At 43.6% G+C, this 18,355-nt stretch overlaps 1 protein-coding gene across 7 annotated transcripts in view; it reads right to left on the reverse strand.

Annotated features, from left to right (window-relative positions):
* ccser1 (coiled-coil serine-rich protein 1) overlaps window positions 1-17,770 on the reverse strand; it is a 106,431-nt gene extending 88,661 nt beyond the window's left edge. For 6 of the 7 annotated variants that reach the window (XR_013283489.1, XM_077521079.1, XM_077521081.1 and 3 more), the window contains exons 1-4: window positions 12,681-13,135; window positions 11,011-11,974; window positions 9,547-9,931; window positions 4,708-4,892 (exon numbers count right to left, since the gene is read on the reverse strand). Coding sequence is in view for 6 of the 7 variants with exons in the window: in XM_077521079.1 (XP_077377205.1) it covers window positions 4,708-4,892; window positions 9,547-9,931; window positions 11,011-11,974; window positions 12,681-12,688 (1,542 nt within the window). In the remaining variant the exon portion in view is untranslated. Of the gene's footprint in view, window positions 1-4,707; window positions 4,893-9,546; window positions 9,932-11,010; window positions 11,975-12,680; window positions 13,136-17,569 lie in introns of those variants that run through there. The other variant, XM_077521080.1, reaches the window with a different exon arrangement.
* Window positions 17,771-18,355: the final 585 nt, after the last annotated feature.

Here is an 18,355-nt window from a genome sequence, read left to right on the forward strand (position 1 = left end):
AAGGCAAGAAGTGATTCATCTAACATGGATTTTTTTTTTAAGCTTTGTATTCCAGCATAATCAACTTTGAATTTACTGGTGAAAAAGAAGTAAATCTAACATGTTAAAATATCACTTGCACTGCCCTTTCATAAAGCATTATGGATTATTATTGTATTAGGACATCCCTCCCATGGTACAGACAGTGAAGAGCTATGTTAATGTATAAAATGTCTGCATTAGTTGGCTGAAAGGAAGCAAGCAGTTCTCTCAATATCAGAATAAAATCCAATACTGCCATCTATCGGGCAAGAAAGGGATGACTACTGCAGAAAAAGTCAAAATGTTACTACTCTCTGAATGATCTCCTACTTTATTATCATGTACCTTTACTGTACAAAGGTGAAAGTGATATTTGGAAGACAAGCTTTTCAAAACAACTTTAATACGTAACACTTTATACAGCGTGAGTGTAAATGGTTTCTTGTCTACAAAACCCTGCAATTGATGGCAATTAGTTCAGGGTATAGAATATGGACAAATGGATTTCCATCATCCCTGATCTGCCCTCTGATTGGCTGGTAACCAGTCCAACGTGAACTCAACCTATTGTCAGCTGCGTTAGGTTCCGGTGAGGACAAGCGCTATAGAAAATGGATGGTTGCTTCCTTGGCCAATAAATGCTTAACACTGGTTGAAAGACCTTAGTTAAACTCTTGCTCTGGAGAAAAACTAAATCCATGCGACTCGGGAGGGACTCGGAAAATCCAATAAGCGACTTTGTTGGGCTCTCATCACTGCTGTTTGGACTAAAACAATGCAACAGCCTCATTCCGTATTGATCCGCTACACCGACACATGAGAGGCGAGGGGGGGAAAAAAGGCACATGAAGGAATAACTAAAAAGGTTGTGTGCCTTCTTAGAAGCAGCTGCTGTCCGCAAATGACAAACTGAATCTTTCAGTTCTTCCTCGGTGAACCCAGCAATAAAAAAAAAAAAAAAAATGCTGCATTGAAGCTAACACACACCCACTACATTGTAAAAGAAATTACAGTCTTCACAGTGTAATACTGCAACACACACACACTTCATTTGAGGCTAAATGAACCATTTTGACGAGTAAGTATGGCTTTCCCGATGCTAAGATGTCACCTTTAAACCCCCGTTATGCCATTTGAGAGCGTATAATCGTGCTGCTAATGGACATATCAGACCGGGGGTCTCATGATTAGAGGCTGGATCTTCGCTGTAGTTCTACAACACAGTGATGACAGTCGTCTCCTTTTGAGAAGCCAGACTTGACATTTACCGTATATTCAAATCAACACTTTGGGTAGTAATTGTGTTTGGGTGAAGGACAAAAGATTTGCGGCCGGGTAGGACAACCTGGAATACACCGAATAAGAAACTAGCTTCCTTCTTACGGACACCTCACAGCCAATTGGGTTTACGATAATCATGTATCCGGGGTGGGGAGAACCGAAATGTAAAATCCATCTTTTGAACGACGATACATAAAAAGGAACGTTATGCACTTGGTCTAAGGGTCCTTTCTCACCTATTGATCACCTTTACAACCTTTATCTGGTTCTAATCAATTGGTGCGCTTGTAAACCTTATCCCTCTGTTTTAACTGAGTGGGTTTGGTATTCCAGCATGCTACATTCATTTAGACAGCTAATGAGTAGTTAATTCAGGTGAAACGGCATGAAAATAAAATCAATATCGTTGAAGGTCACGGTCTGTTCTATTTGGGGGGGTATTTGATACTAAAATCACTTGACCACACTGCTTCATTTTTACAATGTCTAACCCACTACCTCTTGCTTCTAAGCTTGCAGTAATTAGGCTGTTATATTCTCAAATGCACTTGGCCACATAAAGAAAATAATTTACTGCAAACGTTAGAAACAGTTGCTTGTTTACGCATAGTAATTAAGAAGGCAGCGTAATCAAGTCATTTTGGTATCAAATACAACCCCAAATAGAACAGACACTCAGCAAAATATGCATATTTTAAACTAAAATAATCAAGAAATGAAAGAACCAGTCTACCCCTAAGTATCAATAATTCCTAGAGCATGGAATGTCAATGTGGGCATGACGTTAAAAGGTTAGGACATCAAAGACGTCTTGACCACGGGGCTTAGTTGTGATATGTTGCGAACAACAATACACTCTCCAACGTTAAAAAGGTGTTAGAAATAGGTTGCCTGTTTTCTGTTAAGAAATGATTGCAAACTTGACTACAAATGTACTTAGCTATCTTCTACTTACATGCACAACACATAGACAAACAACTGTGTTCCAACTACAGTATGTCTTGCATTTGCATTTTTACGGTTGGAACGCCCATGTTACTAGGGGCGTGGAAAGGGCGTGGAAAACTAAATAAATGGAGAGGGTGAGGGGAGGAATCTTCAGAGAGTGCAGAAGTAAATGGTGTCAGTTAGTTCCTCTCCTTTCTCTTCGCGAGTGTCTTCTCTCCTTTTTGGGTCGTATTTAATAGATGTCAAACAGGTAAACCTGACACATTCCCTTTAAAAAAAAGAAAAACGTTCATTACCAGTGACAGACAGTTTTAGCGATAATTGATAGCTTGAATTTTTAAAACCGGGTAAACCATCAAACCGGGAATCGGCCCATGCCTACCCACACATGTATACTGTTTGCAATGTGGCATTTGTCATGGCTCTGCAATTCTTGAGCACTGACAGTCACGCATGGCTAGTTTGTTGTCCAGAAATCAGGAAGAAAAGTACAACCACACTGCGGCACAACAACGTGGAAGCAGAGTTTAAAAAAATAAAATAAAAAATTCAGACAGAAATACATAGTCAAGTCCATAGTTGCATATCAACTAGTCAGATGGTGTGCTGATTGGAAGTGATGACTGCAAGTGTATAATTAGCTTTGATTGAGTTTTAATGAATTTGAAACTTTTACTTCCATGATGGAGATTGATAACTCACTGATTATACAGAGGACAGAACAACTGATTGGAGCCAAAGCTTTCTGCCGTTAACTGTAAATAAATGCAAAAAAAAAAATGCGTTCAAAGTCATCGGGGCTCATCTCGACAATAAATGCAGACAACCTCCGGAGAAATGTTTTGCGTGATTATCTTGTCAAGAGGAAGTGGGCGCAATCGCTGTCGGCCCGCTACGTTATTATCTGGCTGTCAAAGGCGACGAAAAGGTGGGCGAAAACGGCAAAGGCGATAAGTGCGACAAATATCTCAAAGCTGCCCCCCCAGCACCCGAAAGGAACGTCGAGATAACAACAGGAACGAGCAGAAGTAAGTAAACAGATACCTTACAGTTTTATCTCAGTGAGCTTCACAAATATGCCTCATTCGTCAATCCAAATCTAAATTTTATGTACGGCAATCACAATGTGCTATAATGGAACAACAACACAGCAGTTTCAAGAAAGAAGTTATGTTGTATTTACTGAAATGGTAATAGTAAATGAAAATGATCATGGTGCTACTCTAACTCTATCAGTGAATGTTTTATCCATGACCCTCCAAAGTCTATTGCCTTAAAGCTTGTAAAAATGTACAAAAATTGATGCCTTTAAGTGGACATTTTATCAAAAATGTACCTTTATTGTTCCTTGTATGCAAATATTTGGATCTGCTTACTCACCCATCAAGTGTGACACTGAACACCCACATGGACTTTCTCCACCCATATGGGTAAAGACCCAGTCACTTTTAGTGACATACCTACAGACTGCAAGTTTTGCTATTTCATTCAGAAGTACTTGGGAAATGTTGAATATCGTTAAGTATTGTTGTAAAACACAATATATGTTTACTGCACGTTGAGATACAAATTTTAAATCATCAAAATACAGTGGCCAAACCTCGAATACGTACATGAAAATCTGTTGCTGACGATATGAAAACTAGTTGCCGAATTGTGCACACAGTCCAGAAAGTTTGGCCACTTTGCTCAATGTCTAGCATCCGCAACGGATGCAATTTCATTGCTATGGTGTCAAAATTCAAAAAGTACGTGCTAAGTAGAGTAGGTGTGTTCTTATTTATTTATTTATTTATTTTTCGCAATACTCTGCTCTGGCAAGTAAATAGTACTTGCTTTGTCTGTTCAATGACATAGTTCTGCCTCGTGTTGTCATGGTAACAAAACCTGCACTTTCGTTTGTTCCGTTTAGTGCGAGTTTTATTTTGATGAAGTTCCTACTTCCTGTTTTTATCCCCATTTCAACTTTTTAGCCATTGACTGACATTTTGTGAATATAGGACTGTGATTTCAATTTTCTGTGACTGCTGGGTTTGACCTGTTTGAAGAAGCATTGAGTAAAGATGTCGACAGCTACATTAACCTTTTCACACTGGTTAGCCACCAGTTGTAAGGAAAAGGTGATATTTTCTATTTTGTTTGAAATTATGCTCGTGTTGGTTTCATATACTTGAGTGACAGTTAATGTTAATGGGAGCTGCGTCATTTAATCGTTCATTCAATACTCATTAAAGTTAAGAGTGTGTTTTAAGAGGTTTTTTTTATTGTTTTCAAACTTCTGAATGAACTTTTGCCACGATTAAAAAGCGTTTAAAACAGTTAATGAAGGTTTTACGATGGTTCCAGTTTGGCCTCTGGAACAAATGATTCCAAATGTAAATGATCTCAATGGGAAATGATATTATTATTACCTTCAAGGTACCACTGTGTCTTACAAGCAAAGTCACACGAACTTACCAGACTTCCCAGTTTGGATGATGAGGAGTTGTTCCTGTGTTTAAGCAGACCGCAGCCCTCCACACTGGGAGTGTCCCGATGGTTGCCGTGGATACGAGGACCTCCAGCACCTTCGGAGGAGGAACGCAAACGCCGCTCCAAGCGCATCACCTCATGGTAGGGGCTGACACTGCTGCACAGCGAGGCTGCAGGAAGAAACATGACATTAAACAGTCACATTAAATACAGTTGGGGGTTTTTTTGTATTTCTTAATTGTATTGAAACTAAATCAAGGAAGAGCGTCACAATAACGTGGCAGAGGTTTGTATATGGTTATAGTGAAAAAAAGAGCCACGACTACAAACAGGAATGTGAAAGAAATGCTTTTGAGGGGGTAAACAGAGGCCTCCCTCACCACAAATTTGCATACTGAACAGTGTTTACAATGTGTGTGTGTGCGGGGACTCCTTTTATTTTCACGCATTAAAAAGCGAGTGGGCTGCTCGGTGGCGGTTGCGTCTTGGCCGCTCCCTGGGCCCCCTGTGGGGTGCGGTGTTGGGGTGCTTCCCCTGGTGCCCGGGGCGGTGCCATCCCGGCGCAGTCCGCTGCTCCGTGCCCGGCGGCGCGGTTCGGGGTGGGTGGGCCTCCGGTGTGCCCCGTGGTTCCCTCTCCCCTCCCCCTTCCTCCCCCCCGTCGCCTCTCCCTCCTCGCCTCCTCCCGCCCATCCTCCTCTGCCTCCCGGTCCCTTTTCCCTTGTCACCCTCCCTCCTCCTCTCCCCCCCCGCCTCCTGCCCTGCAGCCGCCCTTTCGCCTTCTTGTCGTCTTCTCCCCGCTTCCCCCGCCCCCCCCCCCCTTCCCTGTCTGCCCTGCGGCCCCTCCCCCTCCCTCTCCCTGGGCCTGGGGCTCCCTCCCCGGCCCGGGCGTCGGGCTCCGGGGGCCGGGCGAGGGTTTGGGGCCTGCCCCACTCCGGTATAACTCCTGGCGCCCCGGGCGGGCTCCGGTGGCCGGTGGGCTGTCCGGTAGCCCTGCTGCGCTGGCTGTCCGCCCATTGTGGTGCCGGGTGGATGAGGTGGGGGGCGGCGGGGGGTGGGGGTGCTGGGGGGCGGGCGTGCCACCTACACCCGCCGGGTTGGGTGAGGCCCCGCTGGTCGCTCCTCTTACTCACTTCACTAGCTTGCACTATACACTTTGTAAATATACACATAGGGCACACAACACATTTCTTGGTGGGGTGGGGAAGGGTGGAAACACCGTCTTCACCCTTCAACTCCCCTCCAATTTTAATGCACCTCACGTCCAAGGGGAGGGGTGAGTTGGGGCGGGGAGCCATCAGAGGGGATGGACTGCAGTGCCTGGCAGCGCTGTGGTCCCCCCCATTTGTGTCCCTGCCCCACCACTTTGTCCCTCCATTCCCTTTTTTAATGCACCACACATATACATATTCATTTTTTTGGGGGGGATACGGGTGTGTCGGAGTAGGGGAATTTTTTTCCCTCTGCTCCGACTCACCTGCTCCCAATTTTAATGCACCACACGCACACACTTGTATATACACTGGGTGGGGCCACATTCACGGTGTAAGGGTAGAGCTCGCCAGCCGGCGAGCTGGCGGACTCAGTAACAGGGTTAGGTGTCACTAATACTCTGGCGTGACGACCGGGGCCTCTCCCCACCGGGCTCGGTGTTCTGGTGTTCCGCCTTCTCCCCTGGTGCTTCCTCCTCTGCTTCCCCCCTCCCGCCGCTGTGCAAATCTCGCGCGGCTGGAGGTGGGGTGGGCACATCTTCCCTCTCTGCGCTGCTGCCCGGTGCCGGTTTCCGGGGGGGGGGGGGGGGGGGGGGGGGGGTTCTCGCGGGGGGCCGGGTTCGCGGGGGGGGGGGGGGGGGGGGGGCGGCCGTCGGGGGGGGGCGGCTTGTTTGGGGGGGGGGTGGAGGTATGGGTGGGTGGGGGGTTGGGTGCTGGGGGTCGGGGTGTGTTCGGGGGTTTGGGGGTCGGGGGTGGTGGGGCCTGGGTCGTGGTGGATGGCGGGTTTGGGTGGGGTGCGGGGGGGTCGTGGGGGGATGGGGGCTGGGGACCGGTGGGGCGCTGTGGGGGCCCGCTGGGCCTCGTTCTGCGGCCTTGGGCTCGGGGGTGTGGGCCGGGGCTGGGGCGGGGGTGTTCCGGGTGTCTGGGTCGGCTCGCCGACCGGTGTCCGCTCGGGTGGCTTGGGGGGTGGCCTTGGTGCTGCCGCGGCCTGGGGATTCCGGGGGGGGGGGGGGGGGTGCTCGCTTTGCTGGACCGCGGTTGACGGCTTCTTTCTTTGGTGGTGGTCCTTATGCATGCCAGATCCGTCGCACCAGCATCTACTGAAACTCAACAGAAGTACCCTCTCCCTCCCACAGCCCCTTGAATCAGTTGGTGCTGGTGTCTGTGGTTCTCACTTTGCTTTATCTATCCTTCCCTCCTTCCTCTCTTTAGTTTTTCCTCTGGTCACTTGAGATCTTAATTTATTAGAAGTATGAGGTTTCTGGGGTTGGCATAAGACTCCGGTTTTGTAACCACGCAGGAGGGGTCTTGTTGGTGCTGGACTTCACTTTGATGGATTGGATGTACTGGCTTCTATTGATCTCACTCTGCCTTATCGATCCTTCCCTCCTTCCTCTCTTTAGTTTTTCCTCTGGGCTCTTGAGATCTCGCTAAATTTGCTGGAATTTAGAGGCTTCCGGGGTTGGCGTAAGACTTTGATTTTGTAATCATGGGGAAGGCAGGAAGTGTTTGGTCGGTGCTGGATGTCACTTTGATTTACCTTTCTTTTCTCTTTATTTCTTTTTTTTTTTCTGACCTTTTCTCTGGTCTCCTGACCATTTAAATCTCACGACTCTGGCAAGATTCTGAAGTACCTGGTTAAGGCGAAGGGTAATGGGATATTTATAAGGTTTTAGGTGAATGAATGAGTATAAATTTATACGTATTTGCACGCACGCACACGCACGCACGCAAACGCACGCAAACGCACACACGCAAACGCACGCACGCACGCAAACGCACGCACACGCAAAAAAAAAAAAAAAAAAAAAAAAAAAAAAAAAAAAAAAAGCGAGTGGGCGTAATTGCATGTTTGTCCTCACACTGAAGAAGTCTTTGGAATTTGAAAAGCATTCAGAAAATGCAAAGGGCCTGAGACTCACACTAGAGCACAGGAATAATATACACATAATTATTAGGATTATTATTTTATTTTTTTTTGCCATGTGGATTTGTTTAGGGCAGAACTGTGTTCTGGATCGCATACCCCAAAGTTCAAAGGTTCTGGGTTCGAATGTGCGGTGTTTGTAAGTCGTCCCCATGCATGCCTGGGTTTTTTGGTGGACCAGTCTAGATCGTGAAGAATACCATTACACACAGGTAGATCTTTTTACAGGCAGGCTTCTGATGTTTTGTTTTTTTTTTTTTTAGTTTCACAGGCAATGTGTGAGGTACCTCTGATACTACCTGAAAATGTGGAACATTACAGTCTTTTACTCTGATCCGACCACCTCAGAAGGCTAAAACTTGCTGTGTCGACTTTGTCCCTCTATTCCATGTCAGTGCGTTTTATATGTAACACTAATACATTTTAGATGGGAAATGACATCTTTTACAGAGAGTGTAAGCGGGCTTTTGATGTTTCCACAGAAAGTGGAAAATTGCTCTCTTTTACAGGCAGTGTAAAAGTGGTTTCTAATACTACCTCAGAAGGCTGAAACTTGCTACATCAACTTTGTCCCCTCAATCTGTGTCTGACTTCTTCCGGAACATTGCTTCATTTTAAAAAAAAAGATGACAAACCTTGTGTTTTACAGGCAGCGGAAAAGGGGCTTCTAATACTACCTTGAAGGCCGTAACTTGCCATATGGACGTTGTTGTCTCCCATTCCATGTCATTGCCGTTTATACAGAAAAAGACAGGAAAATATCTGTATTTCCGGCAGTGTGTAGGAAGTTTCCAATACACTAAACAAAAAATATGTTAGTGTCAAAGTCACTGTTGTGGAGAAAATGTATCTTTTCACAAAAAGCTTGTTTTCTCCTTTTTTTTTCTATTTTCACTTGATTGTCACTCAAATTACCGTAGCTATTTTCAAATGGCGATTACTAAAGAACGGAATAAGGGAGAAACATTTGATTATTTCTAATGAAAGAATGGAAAGCAATCTTTCATTTTTTTTGTAAATTAGTAAAAACACACAATATTCTGTTTGCCTTGAAAGACAAGTTCAAATGCTCGAAATCGACTAGCACTGTGGGGGCTGTTTTTTGTTTTTTTGCTTTTTTTGTAATGTGTGGCAGTGAAAGAGTTAAGCAAAAAAAAAAATAAAAATTAAAAATAAAACAACAAAAAACGGATAACTAGTACGTTTTTGGGACCATGGCAGTATTTAAAATAGAACATTTTTACACATTTTGGGGGGCAAAGGAGTTATTAAAATAATTCATAAAGTTATGTGACGTTAAAAGACATGCTATTAGAGAGAAAGGAATGTGAAAAAATTGAAAAGGTTTGTGTTGAGGTAATTTTCTGCCACTAGGTGGCACTAGTGTGCCATGTTGGATGTTGGTGACTTTTTTTTTTTTTTTCTCAAAATTTGAGCAATTGGTATATTGAACATGAGCAACTCATGGATTCAACTCAAGGCCATTTTATTCATTTTTAATGTCTCTGGATGCTTTTTAATGCCATTGAAAGCCTTAATTTGAACAAAATGCATTTGATGACTTGTATTGCTTTTGAATGACTCACAGAAACCTTGTTACTAACTCAGAAGGCCGAAACTTTGTTTCCCCCGTCCTGTACTGATGCAGTTGATACAGAAGGTGGGAAAATGTCCTCTTTAGTTTCCTACCTGTATGTGGCTTCCGTAAGTGACAGGACCTGGGTTCACGGCAGCCACAAAAGCTCCCTCTCTCGTGAACCGACAGCGTGTGTCTCGCCCTCCTCTCCGTCTGTTCCGGGTACGAGTGGCAGCCGTCACTTGTCGGCGCTCCCGCCTCGCTCTCGCTGGTGGTCTCGGCGTTGACCGGCTCCCGTCCCGGCGGCCCTCTCCCGGCTCCCTCTCTATCTTCCTCGCGCGCCTCCCTCTTGTCCGGCAACTGTTCCTGCGGGGACGGGCGGGGTACGGCGGTCTCCGGTTCCGAAAGAGAGACGGCCGTCTCATAGTCGGTGTTGGCCGTGCTGGTGTCGGGGAGTGAGGGTTTCTCAGCGCCAGATGCAGCCGGAGAGAAAAAAACCTGAAATGACGACATTGGACTTTATCTTGCATGGTCCTGTTTAATATTGGGACTAACTAATACTATATATTTATAGCAAGAATGTCCTTCGTTTTATTTATTAATTTAATACATGAGTATTTTGGGATGATTTTAAGTCATTTATTTTGATATTAACCGCAATACGGACGTTTGAAAGTACGTCACACAGAAGTGACATCATCTAGCAGCAGCCCGCTAGGTAAGAAATGTGTTACTTTTTTTCATTTTACCATGTTTATTTAATAAATATTGCGCACAAGTAATATACTAAAAAAAAACAAAAAAAAACTAATACTCAAACTAAGTAAAACTAAGCATCTTTTAAATAACTAAAACTAACAAAAACTAACAAAACCACCCAGAAAACTAAATCAAACTAACTAAATTGAAAAAACAAAACTTAAAACAAAATAAAAACTAATTAAAATGAAAATTCCAAAACTGTAATAACCCTGGCCACTTGTGATCAAAGATAAAATATGTGAGTATGTTTACATGACATTAGAGGTTGATTTCATGGATTACCTTAATTGTTTCTATGCAAATACAAAACTCATGCCTACCTACTCATCAAGTGTAAACCTAATATTCTTTAACACAGGGCTTTGAAATCTCGGTCCTCGAGGGTCCGAGTCCTGCAGGTTTTGGATGATTCCCTTCTCCAACACAGCTGATATATGATCAGCTCATCAGCAAGCTCTGCATCAGCCTAATAATGATCCTGTTGATTGGAATCAGCTTGTGTTGGAAGAGGGAAACCTCCAAAACCTGCAGGACTTCGGCCCTTGACGCCCGCCCCTGCTTTAACTTGAAAGGATTTTGAGAAAATCGCATCACGGACATTTGGACACAATTTGGAAACTTTCAGTTTTGGAAAGAAACGCATAATGTGTCTCGTGTAAAATGAATTCGGATACAACACCACTTTTTTTACACCGTCCGAAATCGTTGTTGAACTTAATAGAATGTTTGAAAGCAGTTGACGTCACGGAACGGATTATTGACTTTACGATCAAGACAATTTAGCAGAAGCTGTCAAATTGATCTAAGAGCGGTACCTGTGAGGAGGAGAATGTCTCTGGGACAGACGGACCCTCAACTGGGGCACTGTCGGCGGTCAGCGGAGACACGAGGGCGGGTACAGGACTGGCAGCTGGCAGAGCATCGACCTCCGAGACGGAGTCCTCGGTGATGGCGATGAACTCAGAAGGGGTGATGGCCGTGGTACGGTCCTCTGATACCATCGGAGATTGAAGGGAGCTCTCCAGGCCGCCGTCACTCGGACAAGACCCCGGAGTGAGCCCTCCGGGCCCTGGTGTGAGGGTGGTGGTGGTGGTGGTGACGACACACTCCGGATTATCTTCTGGGGGTCTGCGGTGAGAGAAGCGGTGGTGGGCCGAGAGCGATTTGGGCAGCAGGTGCTTCTTGTGTCGCGACGAGCGCCTGCTGCCGTTGCTGTAATCTTCGATAAAGCCCGAGTCGTCGCCCTCGTTGACCGGCGAGCCGCTGAGGCAGTTGATGAAGACGTTCCGATTGGTTGCCGAAGACGACGACGACGACGCCTTGTCGAAATCCTCCGTCTGCGAGCGTGTGATTTTCTTCTGCCGGTGGCTCCCGAAGCCGAACGAGTGCCGCGACTTAGCATCGCTAAAACCTGCCGACTGTGACGTGGCAATCGGCGGCTGGCTGTTCCCGTTGGCGTCGGTGGTCTGCGCCGGTGGAGGGGGCGGCGGCGCGAGGTTCAAGTTGACGGGCTGCCCGCGAGGCTGGCCGCTCCGCTTGGCCGAGAAGCCGAGCGAGGGCGCGCGGAAGAGGCTCCGCCTTTTGCCGGTGCTCCCCGAGCTGGAGTTGGTGCTGGAGGGGGACGAGGTGTGCACGCAGTTGCCTCCCGATGACGGGGACGACGGCAGCGAGTCCTGCCGCTTGCTGTTGCTCCGGCGGAAGATGGGCAGGCGGGAGACCAGCGTGGAGCGCCGTGAGCCGGATTCACCCATCGATAGGCTGAGGCGGTGGTGGGGTAGTCTGCAGACCGCACAAACAACAAAAAGCTTGAAGGATTCCGACAACAGCTTAGACTAGTTCTGAAACTGGGATGTGAGCACAATAGGGCTGGGCGGTATTCTAGATGATTTTCATTGAAGTAATAAACCCAACAAACATTTATTTGAACGTTTATTTACCGACAACAACCCAAAGCTACAAAACTTAAGGTTTAGATATGAGGACATTTAAATCTAGATGTACACTGCGCTCTTCAATTGAAACAACGCAGATGTTTCATTGTCAAGTTGCACATTTCAGATACGAGTCAAGGCAGCACAGAACAAAAGGTAAAAAAAAAAAAAAAATTGCCAGGAATCAGGAATACGTTACGGTTAGTAAATAGGCTTTAAATTTAAATTTACTTCTAATCGGGCCTCTCTCAAATATGGATACAAATCTGATATCTGCGTTGCAAATCCGGCTAACATGCTGCTAATCAATCAGAAACGTTTATTTTTCCCGCTGACAACATCTTCTCCAAAACTTGATTCGGCCCAGATCTGCCTCACGCTCACGGAGGGAGACATGCCCATGTGGTTTTTGCAGTAATCCCATTAACAGACAGACAAACACATTGCAGAGAACATTAACTTGCAGCTTACTTGCAAGCCACGTTAACATTTAGCTATCAAATGCAAAAAAAAACAAAAAAAATCTTCACACAATGAACAATTCAAATACTCACATTTTCATTATTTGCTGCACTTCGTCAGCGCAGCACTCCCAACGCAGCAAGGGAACAACTCGAGTGTTTTGGTTTTGATCTGGCTGTAATAAGCTTACTTTAACTCCCTGCGCTGAGGTGCCTCGGTGAGTGCGTCACCTCCTCCAAAAGCAAATTTGATCAAGCTGCCAACGAGTCATTTATTACGGTCGCATCCACCCGTTTCAGGGCCCACATACCCAACATTGAAGGTCACTCAAATGTCAAGTCGTCTCGACTTCCAAAAGGATTGGATGGATTTGAGCGGTTAGCATCCATCCATCCATTTTCTTCACTCTGGAGGCGGATGAGCTGGAGTCTATCCCAGCTGACTTTGGACAACAGACAGATTCCACTGGTCTCCATTCAAGAACTGAGCAGTTAGCGTAATGGTCCAAAAATTGAGTTTATTATTGTGATTGTGCTGTTGACCTAGACAAAGCACTCTGACCGAGTACCTTGAGACAAGAAACATCCTCGATCTGATTAAACACAGATTACAGACAGATTGAGAACGCAGGTTAGGGCTGATGAACGGCTACTACTTGAAAGGCTCTTGAAAATATGTGACAGATTAAATGTGTTGATATTACAGCAGCATAACATGTATTTGTTCACAGTTTCACTCACGTTTGCAAATTTCTGGTCCAGTATTTTTTAGTTCAGTCATTGTCGAATATTTTTTAGAAACAAATAATCTATTGATTATTCAGTTGATGAATTAACTTATCAGATTCCTTTTGCGTTAAAGTGTATTACAAAAGCATTTTTCCCAGATTACTATATATTAACCAGTGATTGGTGGTTATTTTGTAATTCGTATTCGTATAGTGATTTAAAAAAAAAAGAGGTATTGATGTTGTACAATGTTACCGGTTCGGTTATTGTTTTCCAAAGTAAAAACAGATGTTTGAAAAAGTCTTCAAGTTAAGTCATCTTGATTTATATAGCGCTTCAGGTGAAGAAGACTCATTTATATTATTTATATTTATTTATATAGTTTTGTTATAATATTATGAATTATTCTTTTTCTTTTATTTTTATTATTTCATTTTGGATTTTTATTTATTGATATTTATGTTTTATTTTTATGTATTTATGTTATGATGAGTTTTATCATAGATTATCGTGGATTTATTACCTGAGCAATATATCGCTAATCGTGGTATCGTCATATCGTGAGATAATCGTTATCGTGAGCCTTGTATCGCATATCGTATCGTATTGTGAGGTACCCACGGGTTCCTACCCCTAGGGCACACCCTGGACTGGTTGCCAGTCGAACAAAGGTCCAGACAGACAAACATTCACACTAACAGGCACACCTATGAACCTAACATACATGTTTTCGGAATGTGCGAGGAGTGCCTGGTGAAAAACCTCCAAAGAGATTCCAACCCGGATCTCCTGACTGCGAGGCAGACGTGCAGCTCACCACAATTCTACCACACTGCCTAATGCAATGCTGTTAAATAAATTAAAAAAAAATAAAAGCACAAGCATCTTGTTTGTGGTTGGTATGTTGGTTTAAGTGCTGTTTTGAATCAACAGCTGGAGGACTTATGGGAGCACCCTGCCATGTTCCTAATGACACCATATGCTAACAGATTAGCTTAGAATCTTCTCCAGTTGCACTCACGCGCACACAAAAACACACGCGCACAAAAAACACAGTCAATAAATCACACAGCGACTTCCACTTTGCTGCATATTTAACATAAATAAATGTTGTTTATATCAGTGTGTGCGAGTATATGGGGTGTGACTATGATCTTCCATAACAGGTTTGTGATGGTATCGCTCTGAAGTCAAGCATACTCATGCTTTTATTGGACATAAATGACTAGAAAATTTCATGTACAGCACACTGCTTATCCTTTGAAGCCACTTGGCAGACGTGTAATGGAGAGGGGGAAAGAAGGTGAATGCAAAGCAATACTGTCACCTTGTGGTCTTTAAGGTGATTTACTGGAATTAATTATAGTGTCTAGTGTGCAGTGTGAGACGTCACACAATGGTTTCAAAGCAACCAAAATATCAGAAAAGTGTTCAGTATGTGAAGTACCACAAACATATTGTTAAATGACTACCCTGGTATAATTTCAATGGCAGCTTTAAAAAAAACTAAACAAAAAACATAATTCATGCATTGCAGCCTACACCCTGTCGGCTGGCACAGGCCCTGTGTTGTTTGTGGTATCTGAATTCCAAACAGTGACTGAGCGCTTCAGAAAAGAAGATTGGGAAAAACATGCTTTGAAAGCAACAGTAATGGTGAAGGGCAATGTAACATCAGATAACAAAATTCTGCTTCTACTAGTAAGAAGTAACTATACAAAGAAATTGAAAGACGAACAATGGTGACCTGTGAATCAGCACCAAGACTTCCTATCCAAACAGGAAACAACTCTACGCGAGGTTGCTTGCCACCCTGACTGAGCATATGCTTGAAAGCTCGTAAATTTTACAGCTTGACCAATTAAAAAAAAAAAAAAAAAAGTGGGTGAACAAACTGACTGCTATTCTTTTTTGTAGCTGCCAATACTTTGTCCCGAGTGCCACTGGTAATTTGAGTACAATTATCAGTTGCTAGTTAAATATTCATATTTGTTTGGTTAAGCAATGAATGGTTAGCATTGTTATGGCTTTATTTAAGGTCTGCTTCTACTTCCTGTTTTTTGTTCCCATTGACTTTGGCTTGATAGAAGTCCGAACCTGAACTTCGGTTGAATGAAGGATTTTGATTTGTATCTTCGATGACGGCGTCGCAAGTTTGTAAACACTGAGTGACGATGTAGCCTGATTAGCTTATCACGCTAGCTGCTTGTTACTACTGTTGCAGCAGTTAATGTAAAAACACGTTTAGATTTATATAAGTCCTTTTCAATAAACAATAAAGAGTCTTTGTTTAAAAGGCACTGTCGCTACGTTTGGTTTACATCTACCGCGACTTCTCACAGTTTTAATAAATGTTACAGTTAAAGATGCTTTTGGAGGCTCCACTGTACACATAAGTACAATTGCATCATTTAATGAAGCCCAATACGAGAGCGTTTTCAAAACGTCTGTCTTTAAAACCTAATAACGTTCAGACTCATTAGAGGCCAGTCTGTAGGAACGTTTGCCTTTCATCCATTAAAAGAAGACTTGTCTTGCTTTTCTTTTCACAATTTAAAATGGTTCTCACTCTCAGGCGTCCTAGTAAAAGTTCTCCAACATTCCTTGGTCAAAAGGGACATATTATGGGAAATTGACTTTTTAATTGCTTGATACAAATTGCTTGGCAATCAAGTGTGAAATTAAACAACAAAAGACAATCTTTTGGAATCAGCCCATTCCTGAAAATGTGTCCGTGAGCGAGCCATGCTGAATTTTGCTGAATTTTAAAGTCATAATAACCCACGCCGCCTTGCAGCATGATCACATCTACACGTAATTACAAAAATCATTACTAGCAGCTTTTCGACTGACACATGACAAAGTCAACTGCAGTGACAGCAAAGAAGGCTAAAGCATCAAAACTATTTGTTTTCTCAATTGAGTCAATTAGTCAAATAACATGCACTGAACGGGTTCACTTTTTTTTTGCCACCATGTATGACATCATGGTGCAAAGGTCCACCGCAAACTACAGCCCAGGGGCCATTTGCGGGCGCTATCCATTTTTTGGAGCCCTTGACGTCTCCTAAAAATAACACTTGACATGACCTGTAAAGCCATTTAATGAAATGGGGGTGTGGGTGTGGAACAGTGTGCAAAGCATTGGTGTGACTGTCAAAAAGTGAGGAGGTTGTGACACCCATGACAACTACTACTACAACTTTTGATAATAAACGGCAATTTTTCAAAAATAAATCTAATATATAAACAATTTAAAAAAAATTGCTTGATGGATTGGTTTTAACGTGTTGATTGAAGTCAAAGAATTTCAAAGTGGCTCTTGCATCTTTTTATTTAACCAGCCTCGGAAGAAGAAGTTTGGACACCGCTTCTCAGTCTTGTATAATCTTTGTATTATATTTAACAAAATTAACCCTGGTTAAACTTAAAAATCACTTGAACATTTACTTGTGAGGATAAGCAGCTGAGAATAATGATTGATGGATACAACACCTGACATTTTCTGTATTTAAGTATCAAAAGTAATTTTCTGGTATTAGCTGTACCTGAATATTGAAAGTAAATGAAAAGTGAGTGTTTAGAATTTTGATTATTATACTTATTTTTATTTTAATGTTATTTATGTAAATTTGCAAAATTAAAGATCAGCGTGTTGGCCAGTAAGCAAGTTAGCCTGGACACCATGTGACACCGATGTCTTCCGACCTTAAGCAAATATGTATAATCGCAAAAACCATGTAATATTTCATATGACATTGTATGCTTTTATTTGAAGACTGCCCCTGGTCTACAAGAAAATTCCAAATATTTGTAGGGAGGCGTGTACATTTTGCGTATTTTGCGTATTCACGGTGGAGGTTTTGCCCGCGAATAAGGAGGGTTGACTGAATGTATGTGATCGAGGTGACCAGGCCCCATGAGCGGCCACCCTCAGCCCGCCTACATGCCTGCCTTCGCACCTGCCCGCCTCAAAAAAACACCTGCACGCCGCCTTGGCACCGCGACACCGGCTGCTACTTAATTCAAGCAACAGCAAATCACGTTCTGCTTGAATGACAGACAGAAAACATGCACGGGAGCGACCTTGTCAAGTGCGGCTGGGCGTCGAGCAAGACACACGTCAGTGACGTCACGGACACGAGACGATAACAAGACATTATCGCCGAAATCGAATGTCACAGGTGTTCAGGGGAAATGACACACACCGGGAACGCTGCCATTGTAGCTAGCTGTCCGCTAGCTGGACGTACCTTTCAACGGATTCCCAGCGCCTCTCCGGCTCGGCTCATAGGGGCTGCGTGGAGCCTCGAAGCGGCTACTTGGACCGGGGGGTGTCGGTGGCGTGGCGGAATCAGCTCAAGATAACGTCGTTGTTCCACCACACTGACGTGGAGCGGATCATTTCCCTTCCTCCTGCGTCTTGATCGTCTTCCGTGTTGAGGTGACAGTGGCGTGACGTCACTACACGGCCCCGCCCCTACACTTGCCATTAACCATTATCGTGCAGGTAGATTGTGATTGACAGTTGAGGCCGCCGCAACGAAGCATAATTAAAAACTATCATAAATCAAAACATTATCATAAAATGTATAATTTATAGGAATAGCAATAATTATGTCATATCATTCATGTATCATCAAATGTATCCTTTCATAATACAATATAAGAAATACACTATAGGCTACTCGTGCAATATATATAATGAACAATATACAGTATAATCATTTAATATAGTAAATAATATACATTTCTGCACTAGTTCTTGTGCGTACTACCAAATCTGCCAACGGACTTACATTTTAGTCTGTCGCTCATATTTGTTACTTTTACTTTGCATCAAACCAAGCAGCGCTCCAAATTGTTGTATACCTGTTGTACAATAACAAAGGTATTGTACTCTATTCTATTGTACTCATATACAATCTGATATATAAATGTGATTAGATTCAAAATAAATGCAAGTAAATACCGGTAGCTTTATTTTAGCTTTACAATGCAGTGGTTAACTTTTTTTTTTTTTTTTACCGTAAGAACAA

Source organism: Festucalex cinctus, chromosome 5, assembly GCF_051991245.1.
Source record: "Festucalex cinctus isolate MCC-2025b chromosome 5, RoL_Fcin_1.0, whole genome shotgun sequence".
NCBI lineage: Eukaryota > Metazoa > Chordata > Actinopteri > Syngnathiformes > Syngnathidae > Festucalex > Festucalex cinctus.